General features: G+C 37.1%; 1 protein-coding gene across 5 annotated transcripts in view; it reads right to left on the bottom strand.

The window, feature by feature from the left end:
* The window catches only part of PHKA1 (phosphorylase kinase regulatory subunit alpha 1), a 171,829-nt gene that overhangs the window by 19,153 nt on the left and 131,420 nt on the right, over positions 1-21,256 (bottom strand). For 2 of the 5 annotated variants that reach the window (XM_070783779.1, XM_070783782.1), the window contains 7 exons: positions 15,731-15,887; positions 15,193-15,272; positions 13,716-13,794; positions 13,446-13,575; positions 10,801-10,902; positions 9,122-9,237; positions 8,946-8,993 (listed from right to left, as the gene is read on the bottom strand). In XM_070783779.1, the coding sequence (XP_070639880.1) occupies positions 8,946-8,993; positions 9,122-9,237; positions 10,801-10,902; positions 13,446-13,575; positions 13,716-13,794; positions 15,193-15,272; positions 15,731-15,887 (712 nt within the window). The remainder of the gene's footprint in view (positions 1-8,945; positions 8,994-9,121; positions 9,238-10,800; positions 10,903-13,445; positions 13,576-13,715; positions 13,795-15,192; positions 15,273-15,730; positions 15,888-21,256) is intronic. The other 3 variants (XM_070783781.1, XM_070783783.1, XM_070783780.1) reach the window with 2 other exon arrangements.

The following is a 21,256-nucleotide window of genomic DNA, read 5'->3' as shown; positions in this document are numbered from 1 at the left end:
CATGGTCTCATCACTTTATGACAAGTAGATGGGGAAAGAATGGAAAGAGTGACTGACTTTATTTTCTTAGGCTCCAAACTCACTGCAGATGGTGACTGCAGCCATGAAATTAAAGATACTTGCTCCTTGGATGTAAAGCTATGACAAACCTAGACAGCGTATTAAAATGTAGAGACATTACTTTGCTGACAAAGGTACATACAGTCTAAACTATGGTTTTTCCAGTAGTCATGTATGCATGTGAGAGCTGGACCATAGAGAAAGTTGAGTGCTGAAGATCTGATGCTTTTGAACTGTGATGTTGAAGAAGACTCTTGAGAGTCCCTTGCTTTGCAAGGAGATCAAACCAGTCAATCCTAAATGAAATCAACCCTGAATATTCATTGGAAGGACTGATGCTGAAGCTGAATCTCCAATTCTTTGGCCACATCATAGGAAGGCTGACTCATTAGAAAAGACCCTGAAGCTGGGAAGATTGAAGGCAGTAGGAGAAGGGGACAACAGAGGATGAGATGGTTGGATGGCATAACCAACTCAAAGGATATTAGTTTGAGCAAGCTCTGGGAGATGGTGAAGGACAGGGAAGCCTGGCATGCTGCAGTACATGGGGTCTAAAAGAATCAGAGATGACTGAGTGACTGAACAATAACAACAACATCATATCAGTAGAATAAAACATAAAACCCACATCATCCTAATAGATATGGAAAAGTATTTAATAAATTCTAGCACTCCTGTGACTGTGTGGATCACAACAAAGTATGGAAAATTCTTAAAGAGATAGGAGTACCACATCACCTTACCTGTCTTCTGATAAACCTGTAGGCAGTTTAAGAAGCAATAGCTAGAACCAGACACAGAACAACTGACTGGTTCAAAATTGAAAAATGAGTGTGACAAGGCTGTATGTTGTCGCCATATTTATTTAGCTTATGTGCAGAGTGCATCATGTGAAATGAAGGTGTGGATGAATCACAAGCTGGAATCAAGACTGCTGCTAAAAATATCAACAACCTCAGATTTGAAGATTATATCAGTCTAATGGCAGTAAGTGAAGAGGAACTAAAAGAGCCTCTTGATGGGGGTGAAACAGGAGAGTGAAAAAGCTGGCTTGAAACTCAACATTAAAAAAAACAAAGATCATGACACCTGGTCCCATCTCTTCCTGTCAAATAGAAGGGGAAAAAGTGGAAGCAGTGACAGATTTTATTTTCTTGGGCTCCAAAATCATTGTGGATGGTGACTGTAGCCATGAAATTAAAAGATGTTTGTTCCTTGGAAAGAAAGCAATGACAAACCTAGACAGTGTATTAAAAAGCAGAGACATCACTTTGACCACAAAGGTCCATATATCCAAAGCTATGGTTTTTCCTGAAGTCATATATGGATGTGAGAGTTGGACCCATAAAGAAGGCTGAGGGCCAAGGAATTGATGCTTTTGAATTGTGATGCTGGAGAAGACTCTTGAGAGTCCCTTGGCCTGCAAGAAGATCAAACTAGTCAATTCTAAAGAAAATCAATTATGAATACTCATTGGAAGGACTGTTGCTTAAGCTGAAGCTCCAATACTTTGGCCACCTGATGCAAAGAGCTGGCTCATTGAAAAAGACCCTGATGCTGGGAAAGATTGAAGGCAAAAGGAGAAGGTGGCAGCAGAGGATGAGATGATTAGATGGCATCACCAACGCAATACACATGAATTTGAGCAAACTCCAGGTGATAGTGCAGACCAGAGGAACCTGGCATTCTATAGTCTATGAGGTTGCAAGGAGTCGGGCATGACTTAGTGATTGAAAAGCAACCCTCCCCTTCATGATAAAAACATTCAACAAACTGGAAACAAACAGGTTCTTCCTAGATCTCATAAAGGGCATCTACAAAAAACCCACTGCTGACATTATAATGAATGGTTGGTAACTGAATGTTTTCCCTCCTAAGACAGAAGAAGACAAAGATGTTTAATCTTGCTACTTCTATTCAACATCGTACTGGAGGCTCTAGCCAGGGCTATTGAACAAGAAATAAAATAGAAGTCACTGAGAGTGCAAAGTCATTTGTAGATGACATGGTCTTGTATATAGGGAATTCACTAAAAATCAGTTAAAACTAATAAATGAGTTCATTAAGGCTGCTTGATATAAGATCAATACACAAAAATCAATTGCATTTCTAAACAGTAGCAATCAACAATCTGAAAATGAAATTAAGAAAATAATTCCATTTAAAACAGCATTAAAATAATAAAATACTTAGGAATACATTTAACAAAAGAACTGTAAAATCTACACTCTAAAAACTATAAAACATGTTGAAAGAAATTAAAGACCTAAATAAATAGAAATCCTATTTTAATGGATCAGAAGGCGTAATACTGTTAAAATTTCAATACTCTCAAAACTGATCTACAGGCTGAACACAGTCTATCAAAATCCTACAGAGTTCTTTACAAAAACTGATAAGCCTATTCTAACATTCATGTGGAAATTCAAGAGACCCATGATAGCTAACACAATCTTAAAAAAGAAGATCAAATTTGGAGAACTCACAATTCCTAATTTCAAAATTTATTATAAAGCTATAATTATAAAAAATGTGTAGGGAGACACTGCTTTGGGAGCAAGTGTTCTCCTTACTTGCTGCAAATCCTTCCTTCTAAAAGACTGTAATACATGCATAGGCTAGTTATGTAGATCAGTGAAGTAGAATTGGGAGTTCAGAAATAAACCATTACACTTCCGCCAATTTTTAACAAGGGTGTCAAGAAAAGTAAATGTAGGAAAGATAGTCTTTTCAAAAATGCTGCTGAAACAACTGGATAGTCACATTCAAAAGAATGAAGTTGGACCCCTTACTTCACTCCATACACAAAAAATAAGTCCAGATGGGTTACTATGCAGAAAAGAGTTAACACAGTAGGCCAGAAGTGCTATGCTTGGAAGGCCTGATTACAAGATTGACCTTTGGTTGGTATTTGGAATGCTGGATTTTGGGAGGGTTCCCATCATTCTCAGAATTCAGTAACAGTGGCTTATTGTGCCTAAACTGTTTGTGAAAACACTAGGGTTTATATTGAACACTTACTTTCTCTCTGGGAGTCTAGAGTTTTGGTACATGCCAGACAGAGGCTGTTTATGTGACCAGCCCTCAACAAAAAGCCCTGGGTGCTGAGTCTTAAGTGAGCTTCCCTGGTTGGCAATATTTCATACATGTTGTCACAACTCATTGAATTGGGAATTGCATCCTGCCTGTGTGACTCCACTGAGAGAGTACTGTGGAAACTGGTGCCTATTCCCCCTGGAATTTGTCTAATGCACCTTTTCCCTTTGCTGATTTTGCTTTGTATCCTTTTGCTGTAATCACAACTTTTAGTACGACTATATACATAGTCATGTGAATCCTCTTAGTGAATCACTGAATTGGGGGGGGTGGTCTTTTGGGCACCCATAAACATAATCATAGACCTAACTGTAAAAGCTAAAACTATAAAACTTTTTAAAAAACAGGAATAAATCTTTGTGACTTTGGACTAGGCAAATCCTTATTAGATAGGAAACTAAAAGTAAAATTAGATAAGTTGGGCTTCAGTTCAGTTCAGTTCAGTTCAGTCACTCAGTCGTGTCCGACTCTTTGCGACCCCATGAATCGAAGCACGCCAGGCCTCCCTGTCCATCACCAACTCCCGGAGTTCACTCAGACTCACGTCCATCGAGTCGGTGATGCCATCCAGCCATCTCATCCTCTGTCGTCCCCTTCTCCTCCTGCCCCCAATCCCTCCCAGCATCAGAGTCTTTCCCAATGAGTCAACTCTTCGCATGAGGTGGCCAAAGTACTGGAGTTTCAGCTTTAGCATCATTCCTTCCAAAGAACACCCAGGACTGATCTTCAGAATGGACTGGTTGGATCTCCTTGCAGTCCAAAGGACTCTCAAGAGTCTTCTCCAACACCACAATTCAAAAGCATCAATTCTTTGGCGCTCAGCTTTCTTCACAGTCCAACTCTCACATCCATACATGACCACTGGAAAAACCATAGCCTTGACTAGACGGACCTTTGTTGGCAAAGTAATGTCTCTGCTATTTAATATGCTACCTAGGTAGGTCATAACTTTCCTTCCAAGGAGTAAGCGTCTTTTAATTTCATGGCTGCAGTCACCATCTGCAGTGATTTTTGAGCCCCCCAAAATAAAGCCTGACTCTGTTTCCACTGTTTCCCCATCTATTTCCCATGAAGTGATGGGACCAGATGCCATGATCTTCGTTTTCTGAATGTTGAGCTTTAAGCCAACTTTTTCACTCTCCTCTTTCACTTTCATCAAGAGGCTTTTTGGTTCCTCTTCAGTTTCTGCCATAAGGGTGGTGTCATCTGGCTTAACCAAAACTAAAAACTTCAAATGACACTATCAAGAAAGTAAATCCAGTGGTTGATATTCTTCAGAGGAAAAAAAAAAAGAAAGTGAAAAGAAAATCCATAGAATGGGAAAAACTATTTGCTAATCACATATCTGAAAAGGGGTTTGTATCCAGAATATATAAAGAACCTTTAGGGACCTATATCCTGGTGGTGCTAGTGGTAAAGAACCCGCCTGCCAATGCAGGAGACATAGAGATGTGGGTTCAGTCCCTGGGTTGGGAAGGTATGCTGGAGGAGGAAATGGCAACCCACTCCAGTATTCTTGCCTGGAGAATCCCATTGGACAGAGGAGTCTGGCAGGCTACAGTCCATAGGATTGCAAAGAGTTGGAAATGACTGTAGTGACTTAGTACACACACATATCTAGAATATATAATCTTTACAACTCAGCAATAAAAAGACAACCTAATTAACAAATGGGCAAAGGATCTGAATGGACATTTCTCCAAAAGAAGGTAAACAGTCAATCGGCACATGATTAATGATAATTAATAATTAATAATTATGATGATTAATATCATAAGCCATTAGGGAAATGCGAAATCAAAACCACAATGAGATACCACTTCATACCCACTAAAATGGCTAGAATCAAAAATATGGTCAATAGTAAGGAAAAGACCCTGATGCTGGGAAAGAATGAAGGCAGGAAAAGAAGGGGATGACAGAGGATGAGATGGTTGGATGGCATCACTGACTCGATGGACATGAGTTTGAGCAAGTTCTGGGACTTGGTGATGGACAGGGAAGCCTGGTGTGCTGCTGTCCACAGTCGCAAACAGTTGGACACAACTGAGCAACTGAACAACAACCAAGAATTGGTAAGGATACGAAGAAACTGGAACCCTCAGACATTGCTGGTGGGAAGGTAAAATGGTACAGTCCCCTTTGGAAAACAATGAAACAATGTGGTAGTTCCTCATAATGCTAAACATAGTTACCAAATGACCCAGCACTTCCTCTTGTAGATGTATAACCAAGAGAAAAAAAACATATGCCCAAATAAAAACTTGTACATGAAGGTTCATAGCAGCATTATTCATTAACAGTAAAAAAGCAGAAATAACCCAGATGTTTGTCACCTGGTGAATCGATAACCAAAATGTGCCACATATCAATACAATAAAGTATTGTTTAGCAATATAAAGGAATGAAGTATTGATACATGCTACAAGATAATGAACTTTGAAAAACTTACATAAGTAAAGGATAAAATACATTGCAGAAAGTGGCTCTTTGCTAGCTTAGATTCAGAAATAAATATAAAATGAAAAGAATATAATATAAATATTTCCTGAGAACAGAGCTTCTTACATATTATTTTGGGTCAAATGCCCATATCACCATTGCTATGTAAAAGAGAAAAGCATCCTAAGGCTTTTCACTATTGGCACAGTGATGTACCAAGAAGATGAACTCCATTTGATTTATCTTCAGTGTCCTCATCTCTACCATCAAGATCCTAGGCTGTTAAGTGGATTCAAACATTAAGGTTATTCAGACTATTTTCCAAAACCAAATATCAATAGTTCTGAGATTTTATATTAACTTCTCTATGCGTCTGTCTTCCTTTATTAATGTGAATATGACAAAGTTGGCCAAGTCATACTATACTAATTCAGTTTAGTTCAGTTGCTCAGTTGTGTCCGACTCTCTACAACCCCACGGACTGCAGCATGCCAGGCTTCCCTGTCCATCGTCAACTCCCAGAGTTTACTCAAACTCATGTTCATTCAGTCGGTGATGCCATCCAACCATCTCATCCTCTGTCGTCCCCTTCTCCTCCTGCCTTCAATCTTTCCCAGTATCAGAATCTTTTCAAATGAGTCAGTTCTTCACATCAGGTGACCAAAGTATTGGAGTTTCAGCTTCAGCATCAGAGCTTCCAATGAATATTCAGGACTGATTTCCTTTAGGATGGACTATACTAATTGAGGTCAAGAGAAATAGTTATATCATTTCCAATAGTTTTCCATTTTTTTATTTGGTTGCTATCTGGCCTTCAGTCTAAGAATTGAAATCATAGGCCATTATGGATCATTGATTTAAACCAAGGAAACTAAATCAGAGGTCAGTTTTCCTAAACTGTAAGCTTCATGAGGGCAAGGACTACATCTGTTTTGTGCTTCCCTGGTGGCTCAGGTGGTAAAGAATCCGCCTGCAATGAAAGATAGCTGGGTTCAATCCCTGGGTCAGGAAGATCTCCCGGAGAAGGGAATGGCAACTCACTCCAGTATTCTTGCCTGGAGAATTTCATGGAGAGAGGAGCCTGGCAGGCTACAGGCCATGGGGCCACAAAGGGTGAGACGTGACTGAGCAACTAACACTTTCAACATTAATATTTCCAGTGCCTGGCACAAAGTTGGTACTCACTTAATACTTACAAATAAATTAACAATCAGAAGAACAAGTAACCCAGTGGTTTTCAAACTCAAAAGTGCATCTGAATCACCTGGAAAACTTATTAAAACACAGACTGCCAGGCCTCACCCCAGCCTTTCTGATTTAGTAGGCCTAGGATAGGAACCAATATTTTACATCTCTAACAAGTTCCGAGTGGATACCGATGTTTTCTGGTACAGTGCCTGGCACATAGTGGGCATGCAATTTTAACTATATTAGTTGAAAGAATAAGTGACTAAACAGATTTTAACAAGTACTTATTAAATTGAATTTTGTTTTCTGAAATGGAAAAAAAGGTTGGAGTTGAACCCTCTCCCCTGCCTTTTTGGAAAAGAAATGGAAAGATTTCACCCTAAATGAAGTTGATTTATAAATATAAGTACATGAAGTTGATTTATAAGTATACATATATGAAGTTGATTTATAAGTAAAAATTTAACTTTTTGACTCACTTTGCTTTTCTTTTCAGTCAATCTGTATATGTCATGCTTTATATAACAGCATATTCAAAGCATTTATGAATGGTATATAATACAAATATCAGCAATTACAAGAAAAGATGGTGACATCAAATCCTTACCCAGGGGATGGCCACCATGGGTTATGAAAAAATTTGAGAAAATAAACTTTTAAAAGGGAAAAGGCAAGGTAACCATTATGTGTTTTTAAAAGTTTTTAGTAGAGTAAAATTACAGACTATTCAAGTAACTAACCAGCATGTTATCATTAAAAAAGTAGATAAAATAGCCTAACTCAGGAAGTCATGGTAAAGGGTTAAATAAATAAAACTATCTTTAAATGTATTTTTTCCATAATCAGAAAAGAGGACATTGTTGAGCAGAGACAAAGGCTTAGAACAGTACAAAATACCAGATAGGCAGGTGAGAGTAGAAATCAATATTTAGAAATAAGGTAATGAAAATTCAAAGCTCTCAGTCTTCTAAATTATAGTCCTAACGATTTTGGTTTTCTTGAAGTCCTACAGGTAGTGAATGTATAAAATTGAATTAAATTATATAGTTTTGTGGATAGGTCAAGTCCTTAGTATCATATTAGTCTAGCTGGGAACATGGACTTCGAGTTCTAAATATATAATGAACTTGTAAGTAATACTGTGTGACTATAAACAACTATGAAGTATTTAGCCAATCACTCTCAACCAAAACAAGGACTGTTTACCAAGAACATAAGTTAACTCAGTATGAAATGTAGTTCTTTAACATTTCAGATAGGAAAATGTTCAGATTATCCAAATTGTCTAGAAAAAAATCCTGTAAACACTTTTCTATCAAAAGACCCTTTCTTATTCCATTCTGTTCTTTCACTTGCATAATATAAACGTGAAAGGGTATCTGATAAGTATACCTAAATTAAGTTTACTTCAAATTAAACTTCAAGCATTCGGTCTTTATTTTCCTAAATAGTTTCTGACTCCTAAAGCAAGCAAACAAACAAACATATAAACAAGCAAAATTTCCATTTTGCCTCTCCTTTTTGGACGTGCTTATCATAAGCTAGTGTAAGTCTATTTTGAAGGCGGGAGGGGTAGTTTTAAGCTTTTCATTAAAAGACTTTGAAATCACAAGATTTTCTAAAGTTTTAAGAGAAACTATGGAAGTTTGTGTTATTTTTTTGTATAACACAATAACTCATCTATTCTCATCTCCAGGGGAAAAATGAGTAAGAGGCTACAGTCTGATATTTGGTGACTCTCACCAACACCCAGATTGATTTATATGTTTTTTCCTCTATGTGTCCACAATGTGTTTCATATAGCTCTATCATGACGATGACAAAAATCTGAAAATGGATTTTAAAAAAGCCCTCACCTAGTCTGGTTCTTAAAAGTAAGAAATTTAAGTCTAAAATTACATGTTAATTAATTAATTAATTCCAAAATTACATTTAACCTTAACAAGAGGAATTCAAGGTTTTAATTTCTTGCTATCAGAAACAAATTACTTTCATCTTAAAATGAGCGAAAGAGTTTGGTCCAGAAAAATGAAAGCGTGATTGCTAGAAAGGAGAATCAAACAAGCTACTGTGCGGCTTATCTTATTTTAAAAAAGTCATGAGCTCATGCATGTTTTGTAGAGCTAAAGGCAGGTTAATTTATGTTAAAGGATCCCTACTTGTTTCACCTGACTTTCAGTTGAGATAGACAGTCTACGAAAGTCCACCTGAAAAATAAATGGCTCAAATTAAATTTAGGATACGAAGCAAAATACATGATCTTACAAAGTCTGATTCCAAAATAATGTTCTTAAACATGGAAATATCCCAGTTCATTTCCCAAGTAGTATCTTACCTGCTTTATCTCACTTTTTAACTGCATGATCCCAGTTCGTTCTGTTTTGGTTGCTCCAACAGCACCAACCTCACGAATTGAAATAGCAGGGCTGATATTTGAATCAGTAGGACGAACTATATAGCATGATGGATTAAAGAGAAAGAGGGAGGATAATCAGGTTCAAACTTTTTCTCCATCACTTTTAAAAGACTCAGATGTATGACCTCCTTTTATGTTAATAATAATGAAAAACTCAACAGCTATAAAACTCAACACTTTCTATTCAAAGTGTGGTTCACAGACCTGCAGCATCGCCATCACCTAGAAGCTTGCTAGAATTTTAGGCCCAACTGTAGACCTATTGAATCAAAGTCTGCAGTTTAGCAAGCAAGTAAGTAAGTAATGGACTGTAGCCTAGGTAATTCTTATGAACAGTAAGGCTTGAGGAATACTGCTTTATAACTTTCTCTTACCACTCTAAGGTATCCATCCATCTGATATTATATATTTATTTATTCTAACTCTGAAAGTTAAGCATGGGAGATGACTCTCTTCATTTGCTCTGATGTTTTAGGTTTAGTTTAGTTCAGTTCAGTTCAGTCGCTCAGTCGTGTCCGACTCTTTGTGACCCCATGAATCGTAGCATGCCAGGCTTCCCTGTCCATCACCAACTCCCAGAGTTCACCCAAACCCATGTCCATCGAGTCGGTGATGCCATCCAGCCATCTCATCCTCTGTTGTCCCCTTCTTCTCTTGCCCCCAATCCCTCCCAGCATCAGAGTCTTTTCCAATGAGTCAACTCTTCGCATGAGGTGGCCAAAGTACTAGAGTTTCAGCTTTAGCATCATTCCTTCCAAAGAAATCCCAGGGCTGATCTCCTTCAGAATGGACTGGTTGGATCTGCTTGCAAGTCCAAGGGACTCTCAAGAGTCTTCTCCAACACCACAGTTCAAAAGCATCAATTCTTCGGTGCTTGGCTTTCTTCATAGTCCAACTCTCACATCCATACATGACCACTGGAAAAACCATGCCTTGACTAGACGTACCTTTGTTGGCAAAGTAATATCTCTGCTTTTCAATATACTATCTAGGTTGGTCATAACTTTCCTTCCAAGGAGTAAGCACCTTTTACTTTCATGGCTGCAATCACCATCTGCAGTGATTTTTGAGCCCCCCAAAATAAAGCCTGACACTGTTTCCACTGTTTCCCCATCTATTTCCCATGAAGTGATGGGACCAGACTTGATATCAAATACTACCGCCAAACCACCAAGTGCACATATAAGGTTAATTTGTGATAGAACCCAAATGTATTTGAATTTAAAGGTAAAAGGATACATCCGACAGCTACACACACATACACATCACCATAAATGCTACTGAATTATTGTCAACTGGGATATAAGAAAGTTTTAGATGATATAGATTGCTATTTGTGCTAGAGACTTAATGTAAAGGAATATATAAGACAGTCCAAAACAAAATATAATAGTAATCTACTTAATTTAAGGGGGAAAAAAGACACACAGTGGTTTCCAAATCTTGTTTCAGAAGCGAGCTTTGGTTTAAACTATTCCATATATAGGGGTTCTATTTATTTGGAGGAAAAGTTTCTCTGATAAAAGAACAGCATTTTAAAATCAATGAAACATTTAAAATAAGTACTGTGAAATAGAAATGCAGTTATTCAACCTTACCACTTCGTTCCACTCCAAACTCCTTGCCACTGAGTATATGATGCAAGAGGCTCTTCATGGCTGAAGGACTGAGATTCATCAGGCCATCTGTGGCTTCCTCAGCTAGTCAGCAGAAATGTTAGGACAGAGGTATTTCTAATTGGCCTGCCATTCCCACCCCACTTTTTCTGTTTCTTTTCTTGCTTAGAATTTCTGAGTCACTTGATTGGAAGAACAGAATTATGAAATACATTTCCAGAACTATATTGCCTAGGCATGCATACTGCAATTAAGGACAGATTATCTAGTTTATGGATTAACCAGGTTCTTGACTTCTTCAGTCCTCTTCCACATCAGTAGGGTATACTCAGTAGAATCTTTATTTGAAAGTGGGACAAATGAAAGATAAGAAAAATCAAACTGGAAACCAGTTGGAGAAAGTAATGGATGTGTATATGAAGATGGGCTAAAATAATCAAAACTTCTCAGTCTGGAAATATGGCAATTTAAAAAGAGATATGAATCCATGAAATTATGAAGAATATTGAGAAGATAACTTGAACTTGTTCATCAACATCAGACACCTATTATGAGTTTACTACATCTAGGTCATGATTTTAAGCAATGTTAGGACAAACAGGTACGATATAATGCTTGCCTTGAGAGGCTGACCAACTAGCAATGTATGGGAAAGACCACACATGTGAACAAGATAAACAACAATAAAACATGACATGGCCATACTAAGTGTCAAATGAAAGGTATAGACAATAAATGCTTTGGAAATCAGAGGAGACATCAATCTCCAAGGATGAGGACTGATAAAATGCGAAGCACTGTTGAAGTAGGAGGCAGAGGTCAAACTATTGAGAGTCTTGGATATCAGACCCAGGGACCTTGACTTTATCCTAGAAGAAATGAATAGCCATGGCTTGGGGAATCCACAAGAAAAAAAAAATTCTGTAATGGGCAATTAAGAAAAAGTAAAGAATGTTTGAGGATTTTATCCCTTCTTGAGGTTAATTAATGAATAATCAGACTCATAAAACATCCCTTGATATATGTGTGTGTGTGTGTGTGTGTGTGTGTGTGTGTGTGTGTGTGTGTATGAGACTGACTGTTTGCCACCCTACGGACTGTAGCCTGCCAGGTTCCTCTGTCTTTGGGATTCTCTGGCAAGAATACCGGAGTAGGTTGCCATGCCCTCCCTCAGGGGATCTTCCTGACCCAGGGTTCAAACCCATGTCTCTTACATCTCCTGCATTGGCAGGCAGGTTCTTTACCACTAGCGCCACCTGGAAAAGCCCAATGTAATCTATTATAATACATTACAATGCAATCTATAATAATGTGCTGAACTGGAAATCATTTACAATAAGGCAGACTTGGACTCAAATTTCGCTATTTACTAGTTATGTAACTTTGGGCAAGTAATTAACCTGAGTTTCATTTTTTTTAAAAAAACTGATCATTGAGTTTTATAAAAAATTTTATTTTAAAGGTTACTTTCAATTTACAGTTATTACAAAATTATAGGCTATGTTCCCATGTTACACAATACATCCTTGAGCCTATCTTATATCCAATAGTTTGTTGAGTTCCAATTTCTTTTCAGTAAAAGTGAGATTAAAAATACCTTCACCATTGGGTTGTTGTAAGCATTAAATGAGATAATGTATAAAAGTAGTGTCTGGCATATGGTAGGTACAGAATAATAATTAGCTTTATTTCTCTAAAGGGTTATTTAAATATACATTATATAATGTAATTTAGGTTGGATTCAAATCAATAAATTTAGCACTTGCTAACAGTGCAATTAAAAGCCTTTTGGGGAAATTTAATTGAAACAATGGTTAACATTGAGTTTTGCAACTATGATTTTATTTTTGTATGCAATCCCTATCTCTATTATTTTGTCATTCTTGTTGAAATCAAACAAATACAAAGGTCATGCCATGGGGTCCCCCCATACTTCTATGCTACAGCTTCCAAAGGCCCCATTTATTTTTCTAAAACTATCACCTTGCCAAATATACCTTTAGCTAATATCAAAAAGTTTTGTCAGATAAATATTAACAGAAATATTGCCTTCCTTTATTTGATCCTGATGGTAACTAGACAGAATACTGATACTATAATCAAACTGATGTGGTGACTCAATCTGACAGCCAGAGGTGGCATGCCTGAATCAGAATCAAACCCAGTCTGTCATACTTAGTTTGATGTATGCAGAAGACCCAGGTTCAATCACTGGGTTGGGAAGATCCCCTGGAGAAGGAAATGGCAGCCCACTCCAATATTCTTGCCTGGAGAATTCCATGGACAGAGGAGCCTAGTGAGCTGCAGTCCATGGCGTTGCCAAGAGTTGGACATGACTAAGCAGCTAACACTTTCACTTTTCACCTGTCCTGGATCATTCTAGGAGTTAGTAGGAAGGTAATTTGGAGCACAGAGCCACCAAAAGATGGAATTTTGAAATTGAAAACTGATATATAAACTTGTTATAGCAATCCCTTGACTTGTATAGAGACAAACATGGGAACAATACTGCTATATGCAGCATCTGAGCTACTGATAGAAATCTTTTAGCTTCCTTTCTCTCCTGATTCAAAACTTAATAGACCTCCAATAAAAATGAATTCTGCCTCAATTACTTAATTGAATACCTGAGCATCGAAGGGAGTGGGCCAGTTCTGTTGCCATAACTTGTATGATCAGACCAATTCGAAGTCGAAACATTTCAGCAAAGAGGCCAGGTTGAGTTCGCATATACATGGCTAGATATACCATTATTTCCTGTGCATGGAATGAATACAGACAAAAATTATACCATGGATCTCACAAGGCCTATTTTTCGGTCTTCAGAAATTGCCAGATCAACTGAAAACAAACTTTTAAATATCAGTCATCAGATTAGGCTTTATAATTCTGCTCACCTGTGTAAGAATTGAAATGCTCATATCCCCTTCACTGGCTTCATCTATCAGTTGAGTGAGTACTTCATAGGGCAGAGGTCTAAGGAAGAAGACAGTGAACAAAGACAAAATTCTGCAACTACTTAACCTAAATATATTGAGAAAATGAAAAAGCTCCTCCTAAGTCCAAGTCAGTGTCTCAACATCTCATCATTACTGGTATCATTCTGTTTCTTTCAGTCTTCAAAGTTTACTGCCTCCCCAAAGCACTCTGCCCTGTATGAACTCAGGAGAGCTCTGCTCCCTCCTCTCTAAGCCTGGATTGCCTTTCTCCCTCACAATTGTACTTAAAACTCACCCCATAATGTCTATCCAGAGCAGGTTTTCATGGTTAATTCTTAACATTTGATAAGTTACTATTATGGCTGGAAAGTAACAAACTAAATTTAAGCTGTGCCTTTTGGAAGCCATTTTATTGCTTTACAATCATACTTTATAGTCTTATACTGATTTTTATAGATTCATCAGATTATATATATATGCACACATGCTCCCTCCCATACTTCTGACTCTCCTGTTGATACTAAGCACTCTGGGAGCGTGGGGGATGTCATCTTCTTTTGGATTACCCACAGTAGTCACAGAATTGATCTAATTTGTAATAAAAGGTTCTGCTTGGCAGGAGTATGGTGTTATGGACTGAATTGTGTTCCAAGTTCCTATGTTGAAATCCTAACTCCTAGGACCTCAGAGTGTAACCTTGTTTGGAGATGGGGTCTATAAAGTGACTCTATAAAGACGTAAGCTAAAGTGAGGTCATTGGGTGGGCCCTAATCTACTATGACTGGTGTCTTTTATAAGTGAGAAATTTGGACAGAGAGAAGAAATGTGAAGAGACATAAGGGAAAAATAGCCATCTATAAGCATAGGAGAGAGGTCTGGAATGAAGTCTATAGAATAGCTCATTTTGTGTGTGTGGGGGGGATAATTCCAGTTGCCTTGTTTGTTGATTTTTTTGAAGGGTTGGGAAAGTCAATAAGTAAAAACAAACAAACAAAAAACCTCCAAAAGAGCAAAATACATTTGAGTAATCCCTGTGAGTTTTATCTTTCATTTACTCATGTCCTATCACTGCTTCCTGGTGGCTCAGATGGTAAAGAATCTGCTTGCAATGTGGGAGACCTGGGTTTGATCCCTGGGTGGGGAAGATCCTCTGGAGAAGGAAATGGCAACCCACTCCAGTATTCTTGCCTGGAGAATCCCATGGACAGAGGAGTCTGGCGGGCTCCAATCCATGGAGTCACAAAGAGTTGGATATAACTAAGCACAGCACAGAAATATCACTCCAAACATTCTCACATCGAGGGTCCCTGATAGAAGGTCACACACATAGGACATTATCATCCATTTGTAGATTAGGACAACAGAATTGTGGCCAGTCCTCACAGCTCTAAAATTTCAGAGAAGCTTGATCAAACCCAAACAAAACCATACTAACGCAGAGATGGTCTTCTCTCGAGGTTCTGGGGGGAGTCCCACTGTCAAATGTTTCTGATGGGAGAGAAGGTCTGTGCAGGCCTACAAATAAACAGCATAACAGTATTACCCTTCACAGAATACTTCAGATTTCCATGAAAATTCCTCTTTACAGCCTAGAAACCTTTGCTCCCCCTTTAATTTAATGACACATCAGTCTTTTCCTTAGGAAATGCCATAAACATCAGAAAAGAGAGATTTCTATGAAGGTATTTTTATTTCCTAAGAGGTAGGATCTTTTAGTCTAGTGTAAATTCCTTCTTAAGATCTATGATTTTTATAGTTTTTAACACCTCTATAAGTCTACAGTTTATATGCTTCGGTATTAAATATTTGACACTCATAAAAAAAAGGTTAACTGATATCAGAAATTTTATGTGGGAAAAACAACAGTTCAAATGATTAGATGCTGTGGTGATTTCCTTAAAAAGCTTCAGAAACAAATTTTTTTAAAAAGCACCTCCATTTAGATTTGATATAAATTTAAGAATTCATAGTACCTCATCGAGTGCTTCCACCTTCTTCCTTAAGATTCCAGAGATGTATCTGATCAGGCCCCAGTGACGAATTTCTCCAACTTTGCCATATAGCTCAGTAAGCAGCTCTCTGACTGTGATGCTCTCTTCATCATACAATCCAGTGTCCCAGTCAGGTCCTCTGAAATGTTAAAGGCAGGCCTACATTAATTATAAATAAAGCTACAGGCAACAATCTTTCATTTGTGTTATAATGAGAGTGCCTGTTTTTGATAGGTCTCTCTCATTAGGAAATGAATGTTATTTACTGTGAATTCTTATAAAAAAAACTATTTTAATAGTCAGTACTGAGAGCCAAATATCTAGACAAGAATAAGTCTTAGTTTCAGTTGTGTTTTGACAAAATGCATTCTTTTACCCTATCAATGGGCTTCAAGGTAGCTGAAATTAAAGTCAAAGATTTAATTTAACTACTGCAAGTTCAGAAAGTATGGTGCACTTAGGGAAGTAATGAAGAAGAAAAAATTTGCTTATTTTTAAAAGATATATATCATATACATTATTGCTATAAAAATTTATATAATGCAAGTCAACTATAAAATACCATAAAAGATATATAAAGTGTTATAAAATTGGGAATTTAGTATATGATAAAAGGTAGATTATTTATTAAATGATGTTAAGACAAGTAGCCACTGGGGAAAAAGTTGAATCCATGCTTCGCACTGTACACCAAAATTCCAAATGTATCAAATTTAAATGTCAAAGTACTAAAAGAGATAGGGGAGAACTACTTTATTATTTTAGAAGCAAGAGGACTTTTAAACTGTGTACTTTATACCAGAAGCCATAAAAGAAAGGTTGATACATTTATATATCACACATAAATATATATTTATATAAATACCAAAAACTCATTGCAAAAACCACTATAAGAAAAGTCATAGAACACATTGCTGCTGCTGCTGCTGCTGCTAAGTCGCTTCAGTCGTGTCCGACTCTGTGCGATCCCATAGAGGCAGCCCACCAGGCTCCCCCCGTCCCTGGGATTCTCCAGGCAAGAACACTGGAGCGGGTTGCCATTTCCTTCTCCAATAGAACACATTACAAACTGAGAAAAAATATTTCCAATTCATAGGCCAATTTCTCTAATATATAAAAAATTCCACTAAAAAACTACTAGAACTCATCAATGAATTCAGTAAAGTTGCAGGATACAAAATTAATATACATAAATCTACTGCATTTCTACAAACTGACAATAAAGGATCAGAAAGAGAAATTAAGATCAATCTCACTTAAAATCATATCAAAAGAATAAAATAAAAATAAATCTAAGTAAGGAGATAAAAGACCTGTACTTGGAAAACTATAAGACACTGGATGAAAGAAATTGAAGGTGACAAAAACAAATGAAAAGATATACTGTGTTCATGGATTGGAAGAATTAATATTGCTAATGTCACCATACTACCCAAGGCAATCTTTAGATTCAGTGCAATCCTTATCAAAATACCAATGGCATTTTTCACAGAACTAGAACAAATAATCCTAAAATTTGTATGGAAATACTAAAGACACTGAATGGCCAAAATAATTTTAAGAAGAAAAAGCTGGAGGAATCATGCTCCCTGTCTTTGGACTATACTATAAAGCTATTCTCTTCAAAGAAGTATGGTACTGGCACAAAAGCAGACACACAGACCAATGGAACAGAGTAGAGACCCCAGAAATAAATTCACACTTATATAATCAATAAATGTTCAACAAAGGAGATAAGAATATACAATGGGAAAATACAGTCTCTTTAAACAAATGGTGTTGGGAAAACTGGACAGCTACTAATACATGCAAAAGAATCAAACTGTATTATTTTCCTATACCATATATAAAAATAAACTCAAAATGGATTAAAGACTTAAATGTAAGACATGAAACCATAAAAATTCTAGAAGAAAACATAGACAGTATGCTCTTTTGACACTGGTCTTAGCAATTTTTTTAAAAATTAATTTTTATTAGAGAATAGTTGCTTTACAATGTTGTATTAGTTTTTGTTGTACAGCAAAGTGAATCAGCTATATGTGTGTATGTGTGTGTGTGTATATATATATATATGTGTGTGTATATATATATATATATATATATCTCCTGTCTTTTGGATTTCCTTCTCATTTAGGTCACCACAGAGCACTGAGTAGAGTTTCCTGAGCTATACAATAGGTTCTCAATAGTTATATCTTTTATACATAGTAGTGTATCAACCCCAATCTCCCAATTCATCCTACCATCCCTTCCCCTGTTGCCATCTCCTATTCAAGTGTGGATAAAGAAACAAATAAGACTACCTCAAAGTAAAAGTTTTGCACAGAGACAGAAATTGTCAAGAAAAAGTCTGTCTACTAAAGAGAAGATAATTGTAAATGATATTCCCACGTCTCCTGTGTCTCCTGCATTGGCAGGCGGATTCTTTACCACTGAGCCACCTAGGAAGCCCCACTTCAGTAGTATTCTTGCCTAAAATGTATAACCTAAATTTAATTATGAAGAAACACCAGGTAAACCAAACTTTAGGGATATTCTGCAAAATAAATTGTCTGTATCCTTTAAAAATGTTAACAACAGCCATATCATCTTTTCTTACTTCTCTGCTTCCACCATGATATCAACTCCTCTCTTATAAGGACCCTTATGTTTATATCAGGCCCACCTTGATCAACCAGGATAATCTCCCCCAACTCAAGATTCTTTTTGAAAAAATTTATTTTAACTGGAAGGATAATTATTAGTCTTCTGACATCTGGGACTAAGATAATAAATCTGCATTGTTTTAAATTTTAAAAAGTCAATAACATTAAAGATAAAGACTTAGGAACTGTTCCACATTAAAGGAGACAAGGGACATATGAGAACTAAATGAAATTCATCATTTAGATTTTCTTTTGCTATAAAGACATTATTGGGACAACCAAAAAATCTTAGATATTTGTTGGACAACCAACAAAGCTGTACATTAGATAGTGGTATTATCTTAACATTAATTTTCTGATTTTGGCAATTGTACTGTGCTTATATAAGTGAATCCCTAGTCTTTAGGAAATACTCACTGAAGTATTAATATTTGGGGGTAGAGAGGGATCGTGTTTGCACTTACTGTCAATGGTTCAGAAAAAATATGTGTGTGGTGATGACAATGATGAGATGATGATGAATAAGACAGGGAAGGACGAAAGGAGGGAGGGAGGGAGAGAGAGAAAGACAGAGATAGAGAAATATTAAAGCTTAGTGTGAACATCTGAGGGATCTGAGTGATGGATATCCAGAAATTCTTTTTTGTATTATCTTTACAAGTTTTCTCTCTAAGTTTGTAATGGTCAGAATGAAAATAAATAATATGAAAATAAGTATTGCGATATCTCACAATCAGGGAAAATTCTTTTTATTCCTAGAGATCAGAGAAAGTTTCTTGGAGGTGACAGATAATTCAGGCCTTGATATATGGCTAGAATTCCAACAAAGAGAAATGGGATGTGGTAAAGAAGAGTGGGCCAGACAGAGGAAAAAACATGAACCAAGGTCTGAAAGTAGTCATGTACAGGCTTTGGATATGATAAGCAATGGGCTGTTTTGGTGGGAGAATTCACACTCTGATGGGGGAGCAATGGTAGATAAAGGTTGAAAGTTATAGTATAGAGGATATAGGTTTGATCACTGATTCCCAACTATAGTTGTGGTCATGTAGGGAGAGGCAGGGGGTGAGAAAGACTTGAAGATGATGACACAATTTCACATCTGGGTGACTGAAACAACAATAATACCATGAAAAGCCAGGCAGCAGTATGTTTCTGGTAAAGACAGTGAATTTGATTTTAGACATGTTGAGTAAGAAGATACATAAAAATAAATTTCAAGTAGATCAAGAGCTTAAATTTTTAAAAATTCTTAAAGGCATTTAAAATATTTCTAAATTCTGGGAGGGAAGAAGATTCTCCCCATGTATGACAAGAAATCCAGAAACCAAAAAAGAAAATACTGATGTAGATTTGACTATATAAAATGAAATTTTTGCACAGAGAAAGGCATATGAACAAAGTTAAAAAGCAAATTATTTGGACAAAATATCTGCAACAAATATAGCAAAAAAAATAGTAATATATGCTATCAATAAGAAAAATATAAATAATAATAGAAAGCAAAGTTTATGAACAGACAATTCACAGAAGGAATACTAGTCAATAGCCATAGGAGACCCCACCTCCCAGTTTCTATTCAAATTTACAAAGGGATATTGGGCAGAATTCCAAGTGTATTAAAAGCCACATAGTACATCATATACAATCTACTCAAAAGGTTTGATATTACCTAGTTTTAGGGAGATTACAAGTTTCAATCAGATGTTATGGTAAAGTTAGTATATACTGGATTAGATGAAGAAAATTCATGTGTTGGCAGCAGAAAAGTTGACAGTCAACCATGGATCATCTGACCTGATAGGAAAGCAGGAGTTTTTCAAGTCTGTGCTTGCCCATCCCAACTACCCTGCTGAATCATCAGTTTTCATTCAAGCTACAGTCATTCTGTCCTTACGCCTTATCTCTTCACCGTCTCTATCTTTTCATTACTCTGCATTTAGTATTGTGCCTGGCACGTAAGTACTCAGCTGATACTTTGTGAACAGAGTACCTTACCTTAAAGGAAAAAGAAAGGAACAAAGGTATCAAAGTAATAATTCTCATGTGTTTTTTTGGTAGTAGCATATAACAAGTTTTAACAGTTGGTACATGGATAGCTTGTATGAAAGGGGTAGTCCCTCACAGCATCAGACTGTCAGGAGGCTTATGTAAGGCATAAGTTCTACCATCCACAACAGGAGGAGGGCAAGGAAACTCCCAGGGAAGAGAGGAGGAGGGGGTTACATGTCTAGGTATATACCTTAGTAGCACCATGAGGAGTTGCTAGGTTAGAAAGCTCTGAATGCAGCAGTGGTTTGGGATACTCATGGCCCAGGGTTTATCTCTTGTTAGCAGATGCAGGATGAATTTTGAGGAGGATGCAAAGCAGATAGGCCCTAAATGGCTTAAAATATGTTTGGGCTATTTTTAATAAAATTGGGTATGTAAAAATTCAACTTTGGTGCTGATGGGCTTTTCAGCTTCCTTGTTTACTCATTAAACACTATAATCTGATGGAAACAACACAGGCACTGGAGTCAGACAGTTCAAGGGGACTTCATTATCAACTAGAGAGGCTGAAAGTCCCAGATCCTTATCTAGCCTTCTTTGACACTCCCTGGCAGTGAGGAAGGTGGAGCAGAAGTTTGAGCTTCCCATTCAGCCTTTGTTGACAGGAGTAGCACCACAAATTTTTCTCTGGGGCTTGGGTGGAGTAAAGTGGTATTGTCTCAAAGATGTCTGTCTTGCTAGAGTGCCTTTTCTCTGGTCTTGCTAGGGTGCCTTTTCTCTGGTCTGGGAAAAATGGGTTTTCCTTAGGGTTTTTGTTGTCTGTGTTCACTGATTGTCCTTTTTAGGCTGATGGCTTCTCCAGCACCCA

This window comes from Bos indicus, chromosome X, assembly GCF_029378745.1.
Source record: "Bos indicus isolate NIAB-ARS_2022 breed Sahiwal x Tharparkar chromosome X, NIAB-ARS_B.indTharparkar_mat_pri_1.0, whole genome shotgun sequence".
NCBI lineage: Eukaryota > Metazoa > Chordata > Mammalia > Artiodactyla > Bovidae > Bos > Bos indicus.
The sequence above is the reverse complement of the archived record's forward strand: the minus strand, read 5'-3'. Positions and strand labels throughout refer to the sequence as shown.